Raw genomic sequence first — 21,842 nt, 5'->3', positions numbered from 1 at the left:
CAGTATGTCCCTCCTGGGCAAAGGCACAGACAGGCAGCTCCATGTGCATTCCCTGCCCAATGGGAGCTGCAGACATGGCATTGGAGTAAGGGCAGCATACGGAGCCCCCATGGCTACCCCCACACACCCCACCCATAGGAGCTGGAGAGACCTTCTGTCTGTTTCCTAGGTGCTGCCCAGACCTGGGTAGGGAGCCTGCCAGCCCTGTGCCTACTGGACTTTTAACAGCCTGGTCAGCAATACTAACCAGAGCTGCCAGGAATGCTTTTTGATCAGGTGTTCTGGTCAAAAAATGGACACCTGGTAACCCTAAATACAGGCAAAGATGATTTGCTGTTAAAAACTCCGAGGTCCATGCATCACTGCCTGCTTGGCTGATGAGATGATACAAAAATAAACAGTAATCCTTATTTTGAGTTTTTATTGTGTAACATTATGGCTGTGCCTACAGTACCTCCCTACTTCAAAGGGAGGATAGTAAGTAGGGTGTTGGGAGTTCATTAATGAAGTGCTGTGGTGCATATGCAGCACTTCATTAAGCAAATTCTCCCCCACAGCAACTTTGAGGTTTTAAACTTCGAAGTACTGGCTCGTGTCTAGCCACAGCTCACCCACCAGTGCTTCGAAGTGCCCGGGGTACGCTGAAGTGCCTTTACTCCTCAAAATTTTAAAACTTCGAAGTTGCCACAGAGGGGAATTTGCTTAATGAAGTGCTGCATATGCAGCACAGCACTTCATTAATAAACTCCCAACACCCGACTTACCATCCTCCCTTCAAAGTAAGGAGGTAGTGTAGACACAGCCTATGAGAGGAAGACTTCATATCCAATCCTCGAACATCAGTCTCTACTGCTTCTGACTTATCTGACAAAGGACAAGTTTCTCTCTCCTACAGTAAAGTATGTGAGTGAAAACTCCATTGTTGACATTACCAATATGAATATCTCTTATATGAAGTTCTACTTTTGTCACCAGATTTTTTTCTATACAGAACCCATTACATCCTTACATTTGCCTCTCCTTTGAAATGTGTGACCTTTTACACTGAGGAGGAGTGACCTTCCACTGAGCCACAGGGGAAGGGATGGCCACTATTCCACTAAACCTTGATTAACAGTGTTACTCTTTTTACAAATTTAAAAATAAAGCCATTTCTCTGGGTAGCTTTTAGGCTATTCTTTCTTGTTGTTATAGGCATATATACATTTACACGCATGTACAGTATTAATATATTCTCACCTTAGCCAGTTAGTTGTCATATACCACTGTGAACTAACATTGTAGCTGGAGTAGTAGCCCAGCAATGAACATATTAGCATATTGTTAGGATTGCTTGATATGATGTGGTAGAGAAAATGGAGACAATACATGATATCTTGCAGTAAATCTCTCCAGTTTTTTCAATCCTCCCTAAGATAATTATGCAATTACTAAATTACTTATGTACTTATTTTGATAATGCCCATATAAGTTTTCATTTCCTTGAACACCACCTTTTCCTGTCAGTTTCCTCCTTCTGTTTCACACGTTCTTGCTCAAATACACGAATATTCACCACCCCAATCTCTTCACAGAAGTCCCGGAATACAGCATCTTCAAGCTTTAAACAAGCAACCAAAAATCATTAAAATTGTTTTCATTCATATAATAGAAGCATTATGTTATAAGAAGGTTTATGTTTTGGGCAAGATTTTAAAGAAGTTGCAGAAATGTATTTCAATGTATTTTAATAATTTAGTTGCATTAGAAATTTTCAGTGTGTGCAAAGTCCAACTAACCAGACATGGTGTTGGTGACTTACTGGATGAAAACAGAAGTCCCTATTTTGGCCATTTATGTCAGAGCAGGAGCAATGTTACGCCAGAGACTATTCAAGGTATCAGACTGGAACATTAGGCTGCATCTACACCATGAGATAAATTCAAATTTAATTCAGTTAGCTCAATTTTACCATGTGACTGTCCTCACTCTAAAGACCATTAGCGATCTTGAGATTACAAAATTGCAGTTACCTGACTGGTACAGAGTCAAGCTTGAATTCAGAAGTTCGATTCAATGCAAGTGTGGAAGCGTCATGTCTTAAAATCAAATCTGTCAGCCTCAGAGGTGTCCCGTACGTAACCCACAACGTCCCTCTCGCTGCTGCTCTCCAGTAACAGGAAATGCATGATTTTCCAAGCAGGAGCAGCAAATCTTTAGCTGTGGGCTCATGTTAGTTCATGACAGCCTGAGAAATGGCTTCTCTCTTTCTATACTGTTAACGGTGTGAGTGCATCTATGCATTCAGATAGCCCCTGCAGGGAGTTTGCAACTGTCTGTACACTTGTTATTTTTTTCTGCTCTGCCTGATCACGGCCCCTGCCCCACCACACCACACATCAACAAGGCTGTGCTGGGGGTCATGTTTACATAACACACCAAGAAACTTCTTCTCAGTGGTTTACATTTGTGTGCGAATCCCCTTTCCCCTCACTCACTGGCACCACACAGTCTGGGTCTTTCCTGCGCTCAGGCACATCACATGGGTAGCCCCCCCAACCCAATAAAAAGGATGTGTCTGCCATTCTGTGCTGGCATTGCTGCTAGTCACATGGGAAAGAGAGGGCTTTGCTGCCATCGTGGGGAAGTCTTCCCTGGCAGTTAAGATACTGGGGGCTCTGCTGCTGCTGTGGAGAAGGAACAGCTCAACTGGTTATGCAGCAACACCCCCCACCTTGGACCACACCTGAGCTTGCCGCTGCTGCTGCTGCTGCCGCCGCCGCCGGAGAGAGAATACTTCAACTGGTCATCCAGTGACACCTCCCCATCGGCCCATACCTGGGCTTGCTGCTGCCACTGGGGAAAACACAACAATTCTTTTTTTCCTGTGATGGTAGGAGGTGGGATGGATGGCCAGTTGAGAATACAGTTGCTGCATCTGGATTGGCAATAGTGTAGGGGGAAAACCAAAAATTCTCTTTTTTCCTACATTCTTCTCAAGCTTAGAAACATTCCAGGCCCCTGCACTATTTTCAGGGATCACATTTCAGCAATGATGGGAGGTGGGATGGATGGCCAGTTGAGAACGCTGTCGTTGCACAGAAGCCTTACAGTGCACAGGAAAGCCAAAAACCCTTTCCATAAACAATAACGTATGGGGGAAACCAAAAATTATTTCTTTCTTCCTACATTCTTCCCTCTGCATTATTTTCAGGGATCATATTTCATAATGATGGGAGGTGGGATGGATGGCCAGCTAAGAACACAGTTGCTCCACCTTTGTGCCAACAGAATGAAGGGGGAAGCCAAAAATTCTTTCCTCCTATGTTCTTCTCAATCTAACATTCTGGTCCCCTGCATTATTTTCAAGGATCACATTTCAGCAAAGATCAGAAGTGGGATGGATGGCCAGCTGAGAATATAGTCAATGCCCTGATGCTGGCAATGTAATGTAATGTGTGGGGAAACCAAAAACTTGAACATTCTTTGTTCTAATTTTGTGTGTCTTCTGCATTATTTCCAATGGAGCAACATATTTTCAGAGTTCTGGAGGGGAATGATGAAAATGCAATGGGGGAAGATGACCTCAAGACCAGCAAGAATACCCAGAATGCTACAGGGATGAAGAAAATGTGGGATAGCTTCCCACAATGCACTACTGCAACAGTCAATGTTAGACAATGTGCGTGTGTCGCAGCATTTACTCAACTTTGTGGGAAGCAAGTTGTGAAGTGAGGAGGGTCAAAATTGAATTTAAATTCCAAAATTAGAAAATTTTGGAATAAAGAAATTTGAATTTATCTTGTTGTGTAGACACAGCCTCAGCCTCCCACTCCTAACTCTGGCTCCTTCTGCATGGGGAAGGAGAAGGCTATAAGGGTGTGTACAGCTGTTGACCTGCCAGTACTGTTCCTGCCATTAAATTCTGCAAATCTAAGCTCTGTCACCGAAAAGAGTACTTGCTCCCTGTTAGAATTCTTATTCCCTTCTCCACATTAATACAGAGGAATCACACGGATATTACTACAACAGGTTACCTTGTACTAACAAAGAAAAGAGCAAATGTTTCCCTAGACAAAGGTATCACCCACATACATGACCTAAAATTAATAAATAGATAAATCAATTTTACATTTACAAAATTATTCTTACAATGTTCAAGGGACAGTGGGTCATTCAATGGTTTGAATAAAAATGAGTAAGTATTTTAAGGTTACAAACTGTTAAAATTAAGATGTTGACACAAACATACTAAAATATTTTTATCGTTAGGATCATTTTACTGGTAGAGTAGAATAGCACGATCCATGCTCCATGAAGTGTGTTAGCACTTCTAGGCTATGTCTACACAACAGCCCTATTTTCAAATAAAAAATTTCAAAATAACTATTTCAGAATATCTTATTCTGAAATAACACAACCAGATCCAAAATCAAATTTTGAAATAGCATCCAGCTATTTTGAAATAGCATTTCTGGGTCCATATCACTATTTTGAAATAGGCCATAATGGGCTCCAATAGCACTATTTCAAAATAGACATTATTCCACAGGAAATGAGGTTTACCAGAATTGAAATACCGCATCCATTATTTCAAATTTATTTCAAAACAGCGTGCGCATTATTTAGACACTGCCAAAGTTATTTTGAAATAACTGCTATTATTTTGAGATAACTGGGCCGTGTAGGCATAGCCACAGACTGTAGTTACTGTTCAGATATTAAAGTTTTAATAATTGCATAAGTTCACACTAAAAACAGAAGTTGCTGTAAGTCATTTATGCTCCATAAATTGTCAGCAACGTCACAGAAAATGTTACCTCATCCATTTTCTTTTGAAATTCTTCAATTTTCTCTGCTCTTTGCAAAAGTCCTTCGTTTAGCATAGCATATCGTGATTTAATATTTACTAATTCACTTTCCAACTTGGATTTTTCCTAAACACAAAGAGAAAGAAGGAAATAAGTCTTTTCACTATTAAACAGAATGAATGATATTCTAAATATCAACAGATGATTCTGATATGTTAATTTATCTTGTGTTAAGAAATTACAACTTTTTCTGAAATTGCCAATGTTGATTTAAGTGTAAAGGCTACAATTTTATAGAATGGAAAGCAAATTATATATTTCAAATAAAAGTATCTGTTAAGACTCCTTCAGTCATGCCCATTTTGTGGGTGACTACTGTAGATCAAGTTTAGCTAAATATCAAATAATTGTCTAAAAAACAGTAACATCACCCAAAAGAAAGACTCTGCTTTAATTTAGTAATCTTATTCTCTGATTTTATAACTATTATTTGCTAAAATTAATTCCAACAACTACATAAAGAAGATTAATATAATATCTACTAATCTTGCAGATGCTGTACTGAGTATTAGCTACGAAATTTATGAAGCATGAATACTATAACTTAAGATCTCCAAAACCAGAGTGAAAAACAGGTGCTTTGTTGTTTTGTACTACCTTATAGAAATTAGCAAGGTGTTTCTTTTTGATATTCTCTAATTCACTCTGTGAATATTTGAGCCGAGTCTGAGTTCCCTGGCACTGTGCCTGTAACTGTTTCAAGTCAGACTCCTTACGTTTGATCTTCATTAATTCCTAAAACAGATTTCAAAAACTGTATGAGAAAATATACATAGAAAGTAAGTTTTAAAAACAGAAGTTAGCTTCTTATTCAGAAGTAAATTGCTCTCTTCACAGGCCAGGAAAAAATCTTTAGGATCATAATCTCACTTCCATTTAACAGGATGTCTAGACAGACAAGTTTAGCTTAGTTTAGTCCCATCTCTCTGGCCTTGCTGACCACAATAAAATTAAGTTTTCATAGTGTGGGGCATATTACATATATGCTTTTCAAACACTGGTTCACTTTCTAGCGTAAAAAGTATAAAGTGATAAGATACTGCTCCAGCCCTTTCTGTACAGGGAAGCTATGAAACCAAAGTTTACAGTCACAATGCATGAGAGATTTCTCTCCATTGCATGCTAATAATTCTATTCTCATTAGTCACTTCAGCAATACCTCAAAGAACTTCTCAGATGAAAGGTACGAAGTGTTCCTGATATACTGCAACACTTTCTGTGGCAACTCTAGCTTTTAACAGGCAGTTCTTCTTTTACTTAACCTATGCTAACAAAGTAGCTTGGTCTCCTCTCCCCAGAAATTTGTAACCTACCTACTAGACAGGGGGAAAAAGCGTGGGTTACAGACAAATGAATGGCCCACCTACATGCAGTCTCACTATATTTACCCCTTCCTGCCTGATATCTTTGTTCCTATATCTTGGACCAACAAGACACCACTAACTCCATCATCTACAGCCTGAATTAAAAATAAAACAATGAAATAAATTAACTTGAAACGAAAAGTTGACTAATACTGAACTCCTTAGACTGTCTTCCATTCATGACATATTCCATTTTGCCTTTGGTGTTAAGATATAATTGCTTATTTGATGGACTTACCTTTAGTTCATTAACCAATCTATCTCTTCTTTCTTTCATTTCTTTCATTTCTTTTTCATCCCAGTATCTAGCTTTAAATTTCAAGTCACTTGACCCTCCAGAGATCACTCCAGATTTCAAAAATAGAGTTCCATCAAGAGACACTGTCTGAAATTTAAAGACATTTTCCTCAATGAGCTAGTAAGTTGGGTCAGAAGTTGTGCATTTGCAATTTTCTAGCAGCTAGCAGATCAAGATCTGAGCAATCAAGAGCATGTAACTAAACATAAGTAACCTCGAGACTTAGTTGGACCATGTCCCAAAATCCTTGTTTACACAGCAGTACACTGAGCAAGCTACAAAAAACATGTAAGTGACACAGGTAGGCTTATTTTACAGTGGGCACTGATTTAATATACATTAGCATTATCACACACTGGAAATTAATCCCATGAACTGGAAACAGGATGTTTATATGTTTTATATTTACATGATTGGAACCCTTAACTGTTCATTTCCAGATATTTTAAAATTCAGGTCTTTAAAAAGTATAAATTTTTAGTTAAAAAGTATACTTATTTTGGAGCATCAACTGAATGGTAAGTGAAATACTTTCAATGTTCATTTCTCAGACCAAAGCTACTTTAACAAAGATGTTTTGTTTTGGATTATTCCTGTTTTTAAAAAGAGCAACAAAAATTTAAATCAGACTGGTATAGAAGGTACACGGGAGGAAAGTATGGTTTCAAAAGATTTTACGAAGCCTATCAAAGCAGCTCTTCCATTCTACAGAGCAGGCCTGAGCAAACTTTTTACATCGGGCCCCACTTTTCAGCCCTACAATTAGCCAGGGAACCCCCCACCACCACCACCTGTGGGAGGACCACAGGAAGAGATTGGGAAGGGGCTGCTCGGTAAGGGGATGGGATGCTCAGGAAGAGGTTGCTGTGGGGGCTCCAGGACATGCCCCAAAGGGGCAGGGGTGCTCAGGAGAAGGACCCCAGGAGAGTATGTGAGAGACTCAAGGGGAATCATAGCTGTGCCATGTTTGACAAGCAGCGGTCACACCAGACTGAAGGCAACCTGCAACCCCACTGGCAGCACTCACTTCACACTGGCATCTTGGAGGTCTCCCAGGGACCAGTGTGAATGGGAAGCAGGGACCAATGAACCTGCCTTATTGAGCCAGAAACTCACTCTTTTGGCCCCACTGCTTGACTCAGGGCCTCTGAACATTGTGGTGGGGGGAGGGGAGGTGGCATTCCCTTGGCAACACAGCAGCGGAGGCCATTGGAGAGAAAGCAGAAGGTGGGGGGAGGCACAGGAAGTTGCGGCAGAGGGGCCCACCGCACTTCACCGCCCCCCGCCCCCTTACAAAATATCACATCTTTGCGCAGCCCTGCTATAGACTTTAACAAGTCTTCATAGGACAGAAAGCTACACCCACATATTATCATGGTTCATAGAAGAAACTTTCAATCATAGTGCAAACTTTGGCCTGTACCATCCACAAATACACAGGAAAAAGCTTTGAAAGCTTATAAAGGCACTTCTCTGCAGGAAAGCCAATAAAACAGACACTCTGTCTCAGAGACAAACATTTTAAATAGGACAAGCAAAAGAAAAAGGAGCATTTGCAACAAAGATAATTTCAGAGAAATATTTCAGCACTAATTTAAGACACCTTTTCTATTTTTCCCTCCAAGCTTCCCAGAAACATTCTACATTGGGAAGAGACAGTTATAAGAAATTTCAGATTAAACTTTTCTGGATAAAGCTGGAGAGAGCAATATAAAGAGAAGTTACTCACCTGTCTAGTAACAATGGTTCTTCGAGATTTGTCCCCGTGGGTGCTCCACAGTAGGTGTCTGGCTCGCCCCAGCGCCGCAGCTTGGAAATTCTTCAGCAGTCTCCGTCGGGGCGCGCATGCGCCGATGCGCATCAGCTCTTCGCACGCTTACAGTCACGTGCACGATCTGGTCCCTGCCAGTTCCTGATCAACCGCTCTGGACGTCTCTGAAAAACACACAAACAGAGCTCCGAAGTGGGGAAGAATGGGTGGGTAGTGGAGCACCCACGGGGACACATCTCGAAGAACCATCGTTACTACACAGGTGAGTAACTTCTCTTTCTTCTTCGAGTGGTCCCCGTGGGTGCTCCACAGTAGGTGACTACCCAGCAGTAACCCCCCCGCCGAAAAAGAAGGTGGGTACCCAATTTATGCGCAGCTTGCCCGTGAAAGGACTGCTGTCGACACGCGTGTATCCTCATGGAGCATCCTGTGCATGGCGTAGTGCTTGGTGAAGGTGTCACAGGAAGACCACGTCGCCGCCCTGCAGATACCTCTCAGCGCGATTCCTTTGAAGAAGGCCGTTGACGCCGCCATTGCCCTAGTGGAGTGGGCCCTTGGCGGAACTGGCAGAGGAGTCTTGCGAAGCTCGTAACACAGTCTTATGCATGATACGATGTGATTTGAAATCCTCTGCAAAGATAGCGCTTCCCCTTTTGACCTGGATGCAATGGACACCAGGAGTCTGTCCGTTTTCCGGAAAAGTTTAGTTCTATTGATGTAGAAGGCCAGTGCCCTTCTTACGTCCAGTAAGTGCAACCGTGCCTCTTCGCTCGAGTTGTGAGGCTTAGGATAGAACGAGGGCAACACTATTGGTTTGTTAATATGAAAATCTGAAGAGACCTTTGGAACAAAGGCTGGGTGCAAACGTAAGACCACCGCCTCTTTTGAGAATATCGTGCAGGGTGGTGTGGACATTACGGCCGCGAGCTCGCTCACTCTGCGAGCTGACGTGATTGCCAGGAGGAAAGTCGTTTTAATAGTAAATAGTCGAAGGGGGACCGTAGCCAATGGTTCAAAGGGCGGTCCCGAGAGGGTGTGTAAAACTAAGTCTAAACTCCATGACGGCGGTATTGGTTTCCGAGGGGGGGGGGGGTACAGATTTACCAACCCCTTTAGGAAGCGCAAGACAACAGGATGGGCAAATATGGTTGATCCATCCTCTTCATGTCGAAACGCTGATATAGCCGCCAGATGAACCTTTATAGAGGATAGAGAGAGTCCCTTTTGTTTGAGTTGTAGCAGATAGTCCAGAATCATAGGTATGGTGGCGTCCCGGGATGTCAGCTGCCTTGAAGAGCACCAATCGGAAAAACGCAACCATTTGTGTTGATAAGTCTTTCTGGTGGAAGTCCTCCAACTACATTCAAGGACTTGTTGTACTCCCTCTGAGCATGTAGTCTCTAGGGCGCCGAGCCATGGATTAACCATGCTTGTAGCCGGAGTCTTTGTGGGTGCGGGTGCAGTATTGACCACCGAGCCTGTGTGAGAATGTCCAGTACTGTTGGTAGGGGAAACGGCCGATGCTGTGCCATGTGCAGAAGCAGTGGGAACCATTGTTGCCGGTCCCAGGTTGGGACTATGAGTATCATGCGTGCTTTCTCCCTTTTGGCCTTCTCCAAGACCTTGTGTATGAGTGTCGTGGGAGGGAATGCATAAAGTAGAGGGCCCTTCCATGGGATCATGAAGGCGTCCCCCAAAGACTCCTGTCCCATGCCCGCTTTGGAGAAGTATCGAGGACATTTCTTGTTGTCGCGAGTGGCGAACAAGTTGATTTCGGGAAAACCCCATCTGCGGAACACTTGGTGAAGCAGGTCTGAACGGATCTGCCACTCGTGTGTGGGCGCAAAGTGTCTGCTGAGCTGGTCCGCCTTGACGTTGTGGACACCCGGTAAGTATGAAGCCTTTATGGTTATATTGTTGGCAATGCACCAGTTCCACAGTCGGACTGCCTCCGCACAGAGTGTACGAGACCTGGCTCCCCCCTGCTGGTTTATATAAAACATGGTGGTGGTGTTGTCGGTATTTACGCCGACTATTTTTCCGCGCAGATAATTCTGAAAATGCCTGCACGCATTGAACACTGCTTTGAGCTCTAATATGTTTATGTGCAGTGTCTTCTCTGCGGGGGACCATAAACCTTGAGTGGTTTTGTTGTCCATGTGGGCCCCCCATCCCGTATGGGAGGCATCTGTTGTAATGAACACAGCAATTTGTGGTTGGCGGAAGGGCACCCCTGTTAGTAGATTCTTGGGGTCTACCCACCATGTTAGTGACCTTCGTGCCTTTGTTGTGACACCATCTTGTGAACGGTATGGATTGATGGTTTGTATATGGTTGCCAACCAATGCTGCAATCCTCGCATGTGCAGCCTGGCGTTTTGCACCACAAACGTGGTGGTCGCCATATGCCCCAGTAGTTGTAAGCACGTTAGGACTGAGACAGTGGGGCTGTATGTTATTAGCTGTACGAGAGACTCGATGGCACGAAAATGGGCATCGGGTAAATATACCCTTGACATGACAGAGTCTATCCAAGCCCCTATAAACTCTATGTTTTGCGTGGGGTCGGTCTTTGACTTTGAGAAGATGATGATGAGGCCCAGTGACGTAAATGTGTTTGTGGTGATGTGTATCATCCGTAATACTTCTGCCTGGGAAGCTCCCTTTACCAGGCAATCGTCCAGGTACGGGAAGATCGTCCAGGTACGGGAAGATGAAAACGCCCTGTCTGTGTAGGTATGCTGACACAACCACTAAGGTCTTGGTGAAGATTCTGGGCGCTGAAGAGAGGCCGAATGGAAGGACTCTGTACTGAAAATGATCTGTGCCGACAATAAACCGGAGGAAGCGCCTGTGTGCTGGATGAATTGCGATATGAAAATACGCATCCTGTAAGTCGAGTGCCGTGATTATTGAAGCCATCGTAGTCATCTTGAAGCGCTGTTTGCTTAGATATTGGTTGAGTGCCCGTAGATCCAAAATGGGCCTCCACCCTCCTGTCCTCTTCTCTGTCAGGAAGTACCTGGAGTAGAAACCTTTGCCTTGAAGTTGCTCTGGTACTCTCTCCACCGCCCCTATGAATAGGAGATGGTCCACCTCCCGCCTTAATTCCGGTAGGTGAGAGGGGTCTCTGAGAAGGGGTGTGGTGGGAGGATTTGGTGGAGGTAATGATTGGAACGGGATCGTGTATCCCGTGTTTACAATCTCCAATACCCACTTGTCCGAAGTGATGCTTTTCCATTGTGGGTAGAATGGCTTGCGTCGGTGATGGAACATGTACTGAGATTGGCACTGAGATACGGTCTTGGTTTCGCGACCCTTGACAAACCCGTCAAACCTGCTGTCTTGTATTTTGCCCTGAGGAGGCGTTGCCTTGTTGAGGTCAACGTCTAGGGCCCTTGTAATGTGGTTGTTGATGACGTCCCTGATCATACCCCCGTTGAAAATGGGTACGTTGTGGTTGGTAACCATAACGGCATTGTTGAGGATAAAACTTTTTCCTTCTGTATGGTGGGGTGTATATCCCCAAAGTCCGAAGTGTCACTCTGGAGTCTTTGCTCAAGTGTAAGACTGAGTCGGTTGATTTGGCAAATAATTTTATTTTGTCAAAGGGAAGGTCTGCAATTTTCACTTGTAGCTTCTTGGGAATGCCGGAGGTGTGAAGCCATGACTCCCTCCGCATTACAACCGCAGTGGCTACAGCGCGGGCCACTGTGTCCGCCACATCCAATGCAATCTGGATGCCCGCTCGAGAAGCCGCATAGCCTTCTTGTACAATGGCCTTAAGGATCGGCCTCTTATCCTCTGGGAGGAAGTCCATGAGGGCGGTAAGTTTGGAGTAGTTGTCGAAATTGTGGTTCGACAAATAAGCAGCATAGTTAGCCATGCGGAGCAACAGGGTAGATGAGGAGTAGGCTTTCCTACCCAGGAGATCCAACTTCTTTATATCCTTGTGCAGTCCCCCAGATTTATACTGGGACGATTTGGACCTATGTTGAGAAGATTCGACCACTAGCGAATTTGGCTGTGGATGACTAAACAAAAATTCCATACCTTTAGTAGGAATGAAGTACTTTTTGTCAGCCCTTTTGTTGGTAGGAGGAGCGGAGGCCGGAGTCTGCCATATATTAGTGGCTGCCTCCATGATTGCATCATCCAATGGTATAGCTATTTTAGAAGAGGACGGGGGCCTGAGATTTTTAAGGAGCTTGTGGTGCTTCTCCTGCACTTCCGCCACCTGAATGTCTTGAGATTGAGCTACCCTTTTGAACAGCTCCTGGAATTGTTTCAGGTCATCTGGGGGAGAAATGTCCCCAGGAACCACCGCTTCGTCTGGCGAGGATGAGGAGGCATCACTGTGGTATCTCTCCTCCAATTCCTCGGGATCCTGGCTGTATTGATATGATTGTCCTTTTGAAGCTTCGAGGTGGGGTTCAAAATCTTTCGATCCAGCCTCTGATTGGGAAACTTGTGGTGTTCCCCCAGGTGGAGGCTGTGCACTGTGGCGTTGAGGAGGAGTTAACAGAGATCCATGGTGAGATGCCAACCTCCTATGCTGACGCCCTGTATAATGGTGGCGGTCATAGCAACAGGGACAGGGGCCCGGTGATGGGGACCTGGGCCATGACCCAAAGATGTAAGGGTCATGCAGAGAATGCCGTGACCGTCGAGATGACACTGACGTATGGGGGGAGCCTCTGTGAGAATACTCATAGGGGTCTCTGCTAGATGATGGAGAGAAGCGTGCAGCTCCATGAGATGGACTCTGAAGAAAAGGAGATGGACGTCTGTGGCAGGCTGAAGGTGTTGCTGCTCGTCGAATCTCCGGTGGTGATCGCGGTGATAAAGGCAGCGCAATTACCTCAGGGGAGGGGCTGCGGTGCCTGGTCTTTGTTTTAGCTTTTGCTCTTTCAGGTGGTCTTATTGGTGCCGGTGGGCTCGGTACCGTAGCAGGGACCGTGCTAGTTTCCGGTGCCGTCGTCCTCGGTGCCATCGTCCTCAGTGCCGTCGGGAGTGCTTCACTCGGTGCCGCAGTAGCCAGTGCCAGTCTGTCCAGTGCCTGCACAGCTCTCGGCGCTGTCGCCTTAGTAACTGTAGGCGCTTGGGTGGGTACACGTGCCGCGGCTTTACCAGCGGAAGAAGTCAGCGTGCGCGGGCCCTTCGTTTCACTCGTCCCACTCCCAGAGGTAATGGGCAGGGATCGAGCAGGAGAAGCTCTTCTCTTCTTCTGCATAGAGGAGGTCAAAGACGCAGCCTTCCTCTTGTGCAATCCTGAAGAGCCCTCCGTATGCGGCGTCTCTGATGAGGCAGGTTGAAGTGCTTTGTCGAAGAGCAGCATTTTCAACCTCATTTCTCAATCTTTCCTAGCCCTATTTGTCAACTTGGAACAATGGGAGCACTTCTGGGGAACGTGTGTCTCCCCGAGGCACCGGATACATCTGCTATGGCCATCCGAAGCAGGCATGGCCTCCTGGCAAGATTCACTCTTCTTAAAGCCAGGGGATGACATTGTTAAAGTTTAACTCTGTGAGTCCTTAGGTGCTAACAGCACACTTAACAGTCTATTTGTTAAACAATAGCAACTGTTGGCCTTTGGAGGCTTGACAAAAACTAGCGGGCCCACCCGGAGGTGGCCGCTGCAGTCCTTAAAACAGTCTTTACTTTTAAAATGAACTGTAACAAGGTACACTAAACTACAATAACTATATAACTGCTAACTATTAATATTATAACTATTAACACGAGAAAAAATAGGATTTATCTGTCTCGGGCGTTGGAGCCGGAGAGGATTCCGTCTGCAGCCGTTGGCGGTTGAGAAGGAACTGGTGGGGACCAGATCGCACACATCACCGTAAGCGCGCGAAGAGCCAACGTGCATCGGCGCATGCGCAACCTGACGGAGACTGCTAAAGAATTTCCGAGCTGCAGTGCCGGGGCGAGCCCGACACCTACTGTGGAGCACCCACGGGGACCACTTGAAGAAGAACTATTGTTTTCAGTTGTCATATTTTGTAGAATATTTATAGAACAAGTTGTTTCAAATGGCATTAAATATATTACAATCTACCTAATGAAAAAGAAAACGAAACAAAAATCATTTTCTTACTTTCAATCTCACTGGTCCATCAAATGCTATCTGTCTGGCTTCTTTAACAGTTTCACAGACCAGACCATTCCCACATACAAACTGAATCACTTTTTTTAATGGTGCAAACGGAGTCTGTACAACATCAATCATCATTTTAGATCCTTTTATCTCTCTCAATTTTTCATTTATGGGCTTAATCTAAAAAACAAAAACCATCTTCTGAAGAATTGGTTGCAACTGTGATACAAGTATCCTGGTGGGATAACATAATGCATGACTAAAATTAACATTTAACTTCCATATTTTCTGTCATATCTATGCTATCCAAAAAGAGAAAAATCACCTTTTCTCAAATAAATAAATAAAAACTGGACCAAACATGCATTATATAACATTTAAAATCTACATAAGAACGCCCATACTGGGACAAATCAGAAGATCCACCTGGCCTGGTATCCTGTCTGCCGACAGTGGCCAACACCAGGTGCCCCAAAGGTAGTGAGCTGAACAGGTAACTCTTTCTCTCTCATGCTATCCATCTCCAGTTCTGACAAACAGAAGCTAGGGACACCATTCCTTATAGCCTTTAATGGACCTAAACTCCTTGAATGTAGCTTTTTTAAAATCCTGTTATAGTCCTACCTTTCACAGCCTCCTCTGGCAATGAGTTCTACATTTTGACTGTGCACTGTGTGAAGAAGAATTTCCTTTATTTGTTTTAAACCTTCTGCCCATTAATTTCATTTGGTATCCCCTAGTTCTGATACTATGGGAACAAGTAAATAATTTTTACTTGTTTGCTTCCTCCACCCACCCACATCACCAACCCACAAAGATGCTAGGATTCATGTAAAAATCATTACACCTTCCGTTCAAAAAATCACCTATAATCAAGCATCCATAATATACCTAAGAACATGTTTAAATCCATCCCTATTCAGCAAAAAACTTAAGTCTTTTCTTAAATCAGTGTCTAGAATAGTTACTCATATCAATTTTAAAAGGGAAAATAAAAGATTTTCAAATTTAAGAAGAGAACAATTCTGTCACAGTTCTATTAGCAATTTTACTTCAGTTTAATGTCAATTATTGATGGAAACAATTTAACTCGCACAGAAATCACTAATGCTATCTCATATAAGCAACACACAAACTTGGATGCCTAAACTTGGCCATCAACAAAAACATCTAAATAAGTACAGTATGATTTTCAGATGTGCTGAACACCCATGGCAGCCAAAATGTTTCTGCGACCCCACTGTCCTTCTCTCATATTGGGATTAAGGAGTTAGGAATGGCTTTGCTCTGCTTCTTATACCAGACAATAGGGATGTCATTCCCCTCCTTACAGGACAGATTCCTTTGAGCCCACTGCCAGTTTCTGAATTCAGGAACCATACTTTTTACGGACCAAGTACCCTGTGCTAGACAACTTCCACATCTTAAAGACCAACACTTTGATCCTTATCTTGTGTGTGACCCCCTGAAGTGCCTCAGCTACTGTTGCAACAGTAGAAGAACTCATGCTGTGCCTGCCAATATGGCAGCAAGGGAAAAATTCTTTCCCTGAGCCAAAAGAGGTAAGTACAGCAAAGTCGTGACATTGGCAAGTGCCACATTTGCGAATTTAAGTATTCGCGAGCAGCCGCCGCCTCCCCAGGGCTTCAGGCAAGGAGTGCTGGCAGCCGCTGGGGCTCCAGGAAGGCAGCGCTGGTGGCTGCCACTTCCCCAGGGTTCTGGGGCCAGGAGCGCCAACGGCTGACACTTCCCCAGCTCCCCATGGCCCCGCTGCCGGTCTCCACTTCCCCCTGCTGCTTCCCAGAAGCCCACTGTATTCACAAAATTCAACATTTGCGAGGGTTCTCAACAGCGAACCCTCATGAATGTTGTGACCCTACTGTAATTCAACGTTTATGGCAGACCAAAAAAGATAGCTCTCTATGTCTTCCTACACTAATTCTCACTGTAGGAGCTGCTAATCCTGGCTTGATAAAGGACTCAGGCTGGAAGGGTTGCATATATTCACACTCCCTTAAGTGCACAAAAGCCAATGGTTTACTTGATTGCTACCAGCCCATCCAGTTGCTCAGAAGATGCCCCTGCTTATCTCCCCACAACGGATGAAGAGAAAGGGAACTGCTATCCTTTTTTCCTGCCAGACCAGACAAAGACACACCACCATCACCCTCTCTTTGCGGTCTGTCTTACAGTTTAAAAGAAGTCACAGCAAAGCTTATATGGGTTACTTTACCCAAAGACTTAAATTCCTTTGGTAGTATAAAAGGTTTTTGGATAATTCTGGTCACAGCCTGTTATCTAGCTATGACCAGAATTCCTTCATAATATTAAAGAATTACTTGTATCTGTGGCACTAGATACTTTAGGGACAAAAAAAACTGACAAGAAGAGTGGCCCGTTTTTCTGAGTAAGAGACAAGGTGATGCCAATTAGAAGTTGGACTGTACTAATTTTTAAAATTTGGCTCTACTATGGTACTGATGACCTCAATGGAGTAATTGGATTTATTTTACACCATGATAGGAGGCAGCTAAGCCTACGTAGCAACAAGTCATGCAGCTATTCTTCTGTAACAGCTCAAGCTGGAATTTAATTATCTACTAAAAACATTCTGTTGAGTCCTATGGATTTTACAATGCACCATTAATGAACAGATGAAGGATTTTTTTTTTTTGTTAGTCTGAAACATATCAGAGTTTCATCTATGCAACCAGACCACGTTTACACAGCGTGCTGCTGCCGGCAGGGTCGTGCAAATGAGGGGCCTCGACAGTGCAAATGAAGTGCTAATTTACAAACTGATCACGCAAGAGTATGCAATTGATGTGCACACTGTCCCGACAGAGGCTTCTGTCACCACAATACAAACTGTGCAGACAGGGGTCTGTAGACCAAAACCCCGGCTCCTTGTCGACTGCCATTTATCCCTCTTTTTTTGTAAGGGATACGGGGCTGTTAAAAAGGGGTTTGGTTGACAGAACCCCTCTAACACGGCTTATTTTGTGTGACAGAAGCCTCTGTGGGGACCGTGAAAACATGAGAGCATGCAAATGAGGTGTGAGTTTTGTAAATTAGCACCTCATTTGCACTGTCAAGTGCACTCATTTGCACAACCCTGCTGGCGGCAGCACTGTGTAGACGTGGCCACAGTGTTTTGAGAAGTAATGCATAAATTACTACTGTGCACAGAAATAACCAGTTTCCAATAAACTGACTTAATGTTAATAGTAAATACATAAAGTGGCCAGATATGTTTTCTCAAGACATAGAAGAACTTTGTAGCTCAGCTCTTTCAGGAGTCCAACTACAATTAAAACCAAAATTCCATACTGAAAAAGAATATTAAACTGGGGCACAAGGGTGGCCTCTATACTACTGCAGACCTCTATACTAGTTTGCGGACAGATATGTTTAGCTATATGGCTAAAGGAATCACTTTACAAAAGCATGATGTAATATATATTCAAGATATGGAAATCAGTTACATGAGGAGCAACCAATGGATAAAATTACAATAAAGCATCTTAGGAACACAGGAAAAAAAAGGGGGGAAATGGTCTCAGTTTTTACAGCAGTAAGGAACCAGTGTGGGGATACCACGGGAGTGTGGAACTGGCCAAGCGCTCTGGCTGAACCCATTCCCCTGCCTATGCTCCACCTATGCCTATTCCCCTCACACCCCTAACTCCACCCTCTCCCTACCCCTTCCTGTGGACACGCCACTCTACGTCCGAGGTACACGGGGGCAATCCCCCCCTCTTCAGAGCAGCAAGACTCACCCTGCACTAACCCTACATAAAGAATCCTTTGACGCATACAAGGTCTCTACAATAGCTTTATTTATGCTTAAACACTAAATTTATGTAACCTTTTACAACTTCAATTGTACCTCAAACAATCTTATAAGTGAACTAATCTGCTGGTGACAAAATAAAAACTTACATCAAGGTAATCCAATGCAAGAAATGTTTCAGGCTCAGCTCTTTCCTCCTTTAGGAATCGAATGCAATCCCTTGCTATTTTCTCAGTAGCCACAACAATGGCACTCATGTATTTCCCAAAGACTTTCGTAACAGCCAGCTGATACTTTTTATGGATAGGATGACACAAGTCAAGCAGTCTTCCAAACTTAAGATGATAAAATTGAGAAATGATAAACCTTAGTTTATATTTGATATTTGACAACTGTTCTATACAATTAGATAAAATAATTTTTTTTAAAGCTACAGCTCCACCAGTTTCATTCTCCTCATAATAGATACGTAGAGGCTGCACCTAGATTCAGATCAGCTGCTGTCAACATGATGCAAATGACAGTTCACAAAATTGTAAATGGACATCCGTTTGCACATTCTGTGGTTTGTTTTCATATTTACATAACTCTTTTGCATATTCACAGCAGAAAACTAGCAGTATAGACATGGTTCTGCCAGCAAAAACCCTCTTTGTCACCAGCCCCTTACCACTGAAATCACAGAAAATCTATGAAATCCAAATTTCTTTCTAATCTAGGATTACAACTGCTTTCTCAACAGGTATCTTATCTAATCCATAATTCTTTAGCATAAATTTTAAGAGTATGACAACTCAAAGAAAACAATGAATACCAACTGCTTAATGTGGCAAACATATACAGTATAATAAAAATCACATAAAACATCTGAGTGTAGAGAAAGCCGTCACTAAGCAGATTCAGTAACTGGAAAGGAAATATCAAAACAAAAAACAGTCAAGTAGCACTTTAAAGACTAGCAAAATAATTTATTAGGTGAGCTTCCATGGGACAGACCCACTTCTTCAGACCATAGCCATACGAGGTCTGTTCTGGTATGGCTATAGTCTGAAGAAGTGGGTCTGTCCCACAAAAGCTCACCTAATAAATTATTTTGCTCGTCTTTAAAGTGCTACTTGACTCTTTCTGTTTTCGTAATATATAGACTAGCACGGCTCCCTCTCTGTTGTTATGGAAAAGAAATAGTGCAAGAATTGTGACGAGTTCTATTCTTACCAAAAGTCATGCCATCATCTGCTGCAATCGTGTGATGACAAATGTGACCTTTTATTTTTATTGAATAGCACACACAATGAAATAAAAGGTCATTTTGCTACATACAGCTAGCACCAGTCACAGATACGTCCCTAGCACTTGTGGGTTTGAAAAGCCTTTAAGTGTAACCTCATGCAGTTAACAGTTTGTCCATATAACAGAATTACACCTGGCTTTAGTCAAATCATTTTTCAAAACTGATTGGTTGTGGCCACACTAGCTCCTCCTTTCAAAAAGGCAATGGTAATGTGGCACTGTGGAATATGCTGAGGTGTTGCCAGGAATATGCAGTGTCTCATTAGCATAATGGCAGGTGGGCATGCTTCGAACCCACTGGTTTCAAAATGCACACTGCCCGTGTAGCCAGAGGCCTTTCAAAACAGCCCCCTAATTTCAAAAGTCCAATCTTCTTCCTATCTCGTTTTGGGAAGAAGGGGCTTTCAAAAATCAGGGGGATCATTTCAAAAGGCCCCCGGCTACATGGGTGGAGTGCATTTCAAAACCAGCAGTTTCGAAGTGTGCACGGCTGCCATTATGCTAATAGGGCACTCCATATTCACAGCAATGCCTCATTAGCATATTCTGAAGTGCCACATTACCATAGCCCTTCCGAAGTGAGGGGCTAGTGTGACCATGACAGTTTAGTTAAACTAGTACAAAACAGTGGTTATTCTTAAAATAGTCTTAGATCTAATTCATCTGTTCAAATTAAATATCTAATTAGCCATTTTAAGAATGTCCACAGGGTTTCACATCAGTTTACTAAATCCATTTTAAAGAAACCCCACACACATAATTTTAGTTAAGCTAGCACAAATAGTGCCTAAACAACACTTAAATTTGCAGATAGCTTGAATGGTAGTTTCAAGAGACATATGAACTTATGAACTTCCCTAATTCATTTCTGATGATTCTGACTCAGAAATGTAATGAAAATAATTTAAATGTTAACATTGATAACTGTTCCACTGACAATCAAAGCTTGAAATAAAAAAGGAAAACGATTGGGGTACCACTGTGATGGATAAGGTATTTTTAAAAAAATAAACAGATCTACAAAGACCATTACACAGAAGAGGCTGGCACTGGTGTTAGGAGCAGGCCTTCATGGACTACCTGCACTAATCAAATTTTACACCTCTCCCTTAGTTCCTCTGTTACCCCTGATTCCCCCTAGCCTTTACACTGCTTGGGAGGGAGGTATGGTTCTGTATTGTAGTTTAAATGAATTATTAGTTAAAGTTCTGTATTAATATTCTTAGAAAGAAATCTTAAATTTTTTTACTGACTCTTGTGCATTGTCTGCATTGTTAGACACAACTGCTGACATATTTTGAAATAGAGGACAAAATAACAAACTGGTGTGATTATATTGTGGTATCTGGACAAATAAAATATGCAGAATTTTGCAAAATTTGAAAACATTGTGTGCAGGATTTTTCGCTTTTTGTTGATGAATTTACCCAGGAGTCTTCTCCTTTCCCCCATTTGAAATTTTTCAAAATAAAATCATTAATTAATAGCCTACTTATCGATGGTACAAAAAAAACGAATGTGAGTTTACTATTGATATAAATTAACTTTCATATCAGAACCTGGGTTCAGCTCAATCAAATCTTTAAATGCAGACAGACTGAATTTAATAAATTTACTAGCACTTTTGTAATGCAAAATTTGCATTGTCATTCCCCTTTACAATTATCCTTGGAATACATAGATTCAAAATTAGAATATATTCAGGCCACACAAAAAGACACTTGCTGCTACACATACATACATACATACATACAACTCAATGCAAACCTTAAATCAAATTATGAACCCAAAATGTAAAAAAATGCATCCAATTACCACAGAATCAGGATAAAGTCTTTTCAGACTCTCCAGCATTTCTGCTCTCATTTGCTGGCGTCTTCCTTCATGGAAGTCAATTCTAGCATTCTGCAACTCACCAACTATTTTATTTAGTTCTTCATTTACTTGAGCTATCTGTACTCTTGAATTCTCCATTTCATCAGTTAGGACTTTCTCCTGTTGTTTTTTCTCTGCTAACAATTCACTTCAAATCAAAATAAGGTAGTATGTGAGAAAAAGATACACACACACACATAGAGGATATAATAGAACTGTGAATCAATACATGGTACTATTTTTCAAAATTCACATGATGAAAAATCTATGCCAAAATCATGACCCACTTTATTACACATGTGCACAGGGCAAAAAGTACTCTTGTGCTCATCTGTGCATTGTTAATCACCCGTTTCAGAGAGATAACCAAGTTAGTCTTGTTCAGCAAAAAAAACCAAATCTGATAGTCTTTAAGGGGGCACAGAACTCCTCATTTTTATGGGCTGCACTTCCTTTTCCATGGCAGATCTTTGACCTATCCAAATACAAACCAGGA

The 21,842-nt window shown here is 42.8% G+C and overlaps 1 protein-coding gene across 2 annotated transcripts in view; it reads right to left on the bottom strand.

Moving 5' to 3' along the window:
* SMC1B (structural maintenance of chromosomes 1B) overlaps window positions 1-21,842 on the bottom strand; it is a 110,866-nt gene that overhangs the window by 61,134 nt on the left and 27,890 nt on the right. For both annotated transcript variants that reach the window (XM_074983694.1, XM_074983695.1), the window contains exons 9-15: window positions 21,287-21,494; window positions 18,331-18,516; window positions 14,389-14,568; window positions 6,453-6,599; window positions 5,448-5,585; window positions 4,800-4,916; window positions 1,494-1,600 (exon numbers count right to left, since the gene is read on the bottom strand). In XM_074983694.1, the coding sequence (XP_074839795.1) occupies window positions 1,494-1,600; window positions 4,800-4,916; window positions 5,448-5,585; window positions 6,453-6,599; window positions 14,389-14,568; window positions 18,331-18,516; window positions 21,287-21,494 (1,083 nt within the window). The remainder of the gene's footprint in view (window positions 1-1,493; window positions 1,601-4,799; window positions 4,917-5,447; window positions 5,586-6,452; window positions 6,600-14,388; window positions 14,569-18,330; window positions 18,517-21,286; window positions 21,495-21,842) is intronic.

The sequence above is a fragment of the Carettochelys insculpta genome, chromosome 1, assembly GCF_033958435.1.
Source record: "Carettochelys insculpta isolate YL-2023 chromosome 1, ASM3395843v1, whole genome shotgun sequence".
In the NCBI taxonomy this organism is placed as follows: Eukaryota; Metazoa; Chordata; order Testudines; family Carettochelyidae; genus Carettochelys; species Carettochelys insculpta.
Note: the sequence above shows the minus strand (reverse complement) of the source record. Positions and strands in the feature narration are given on the sequence as shown.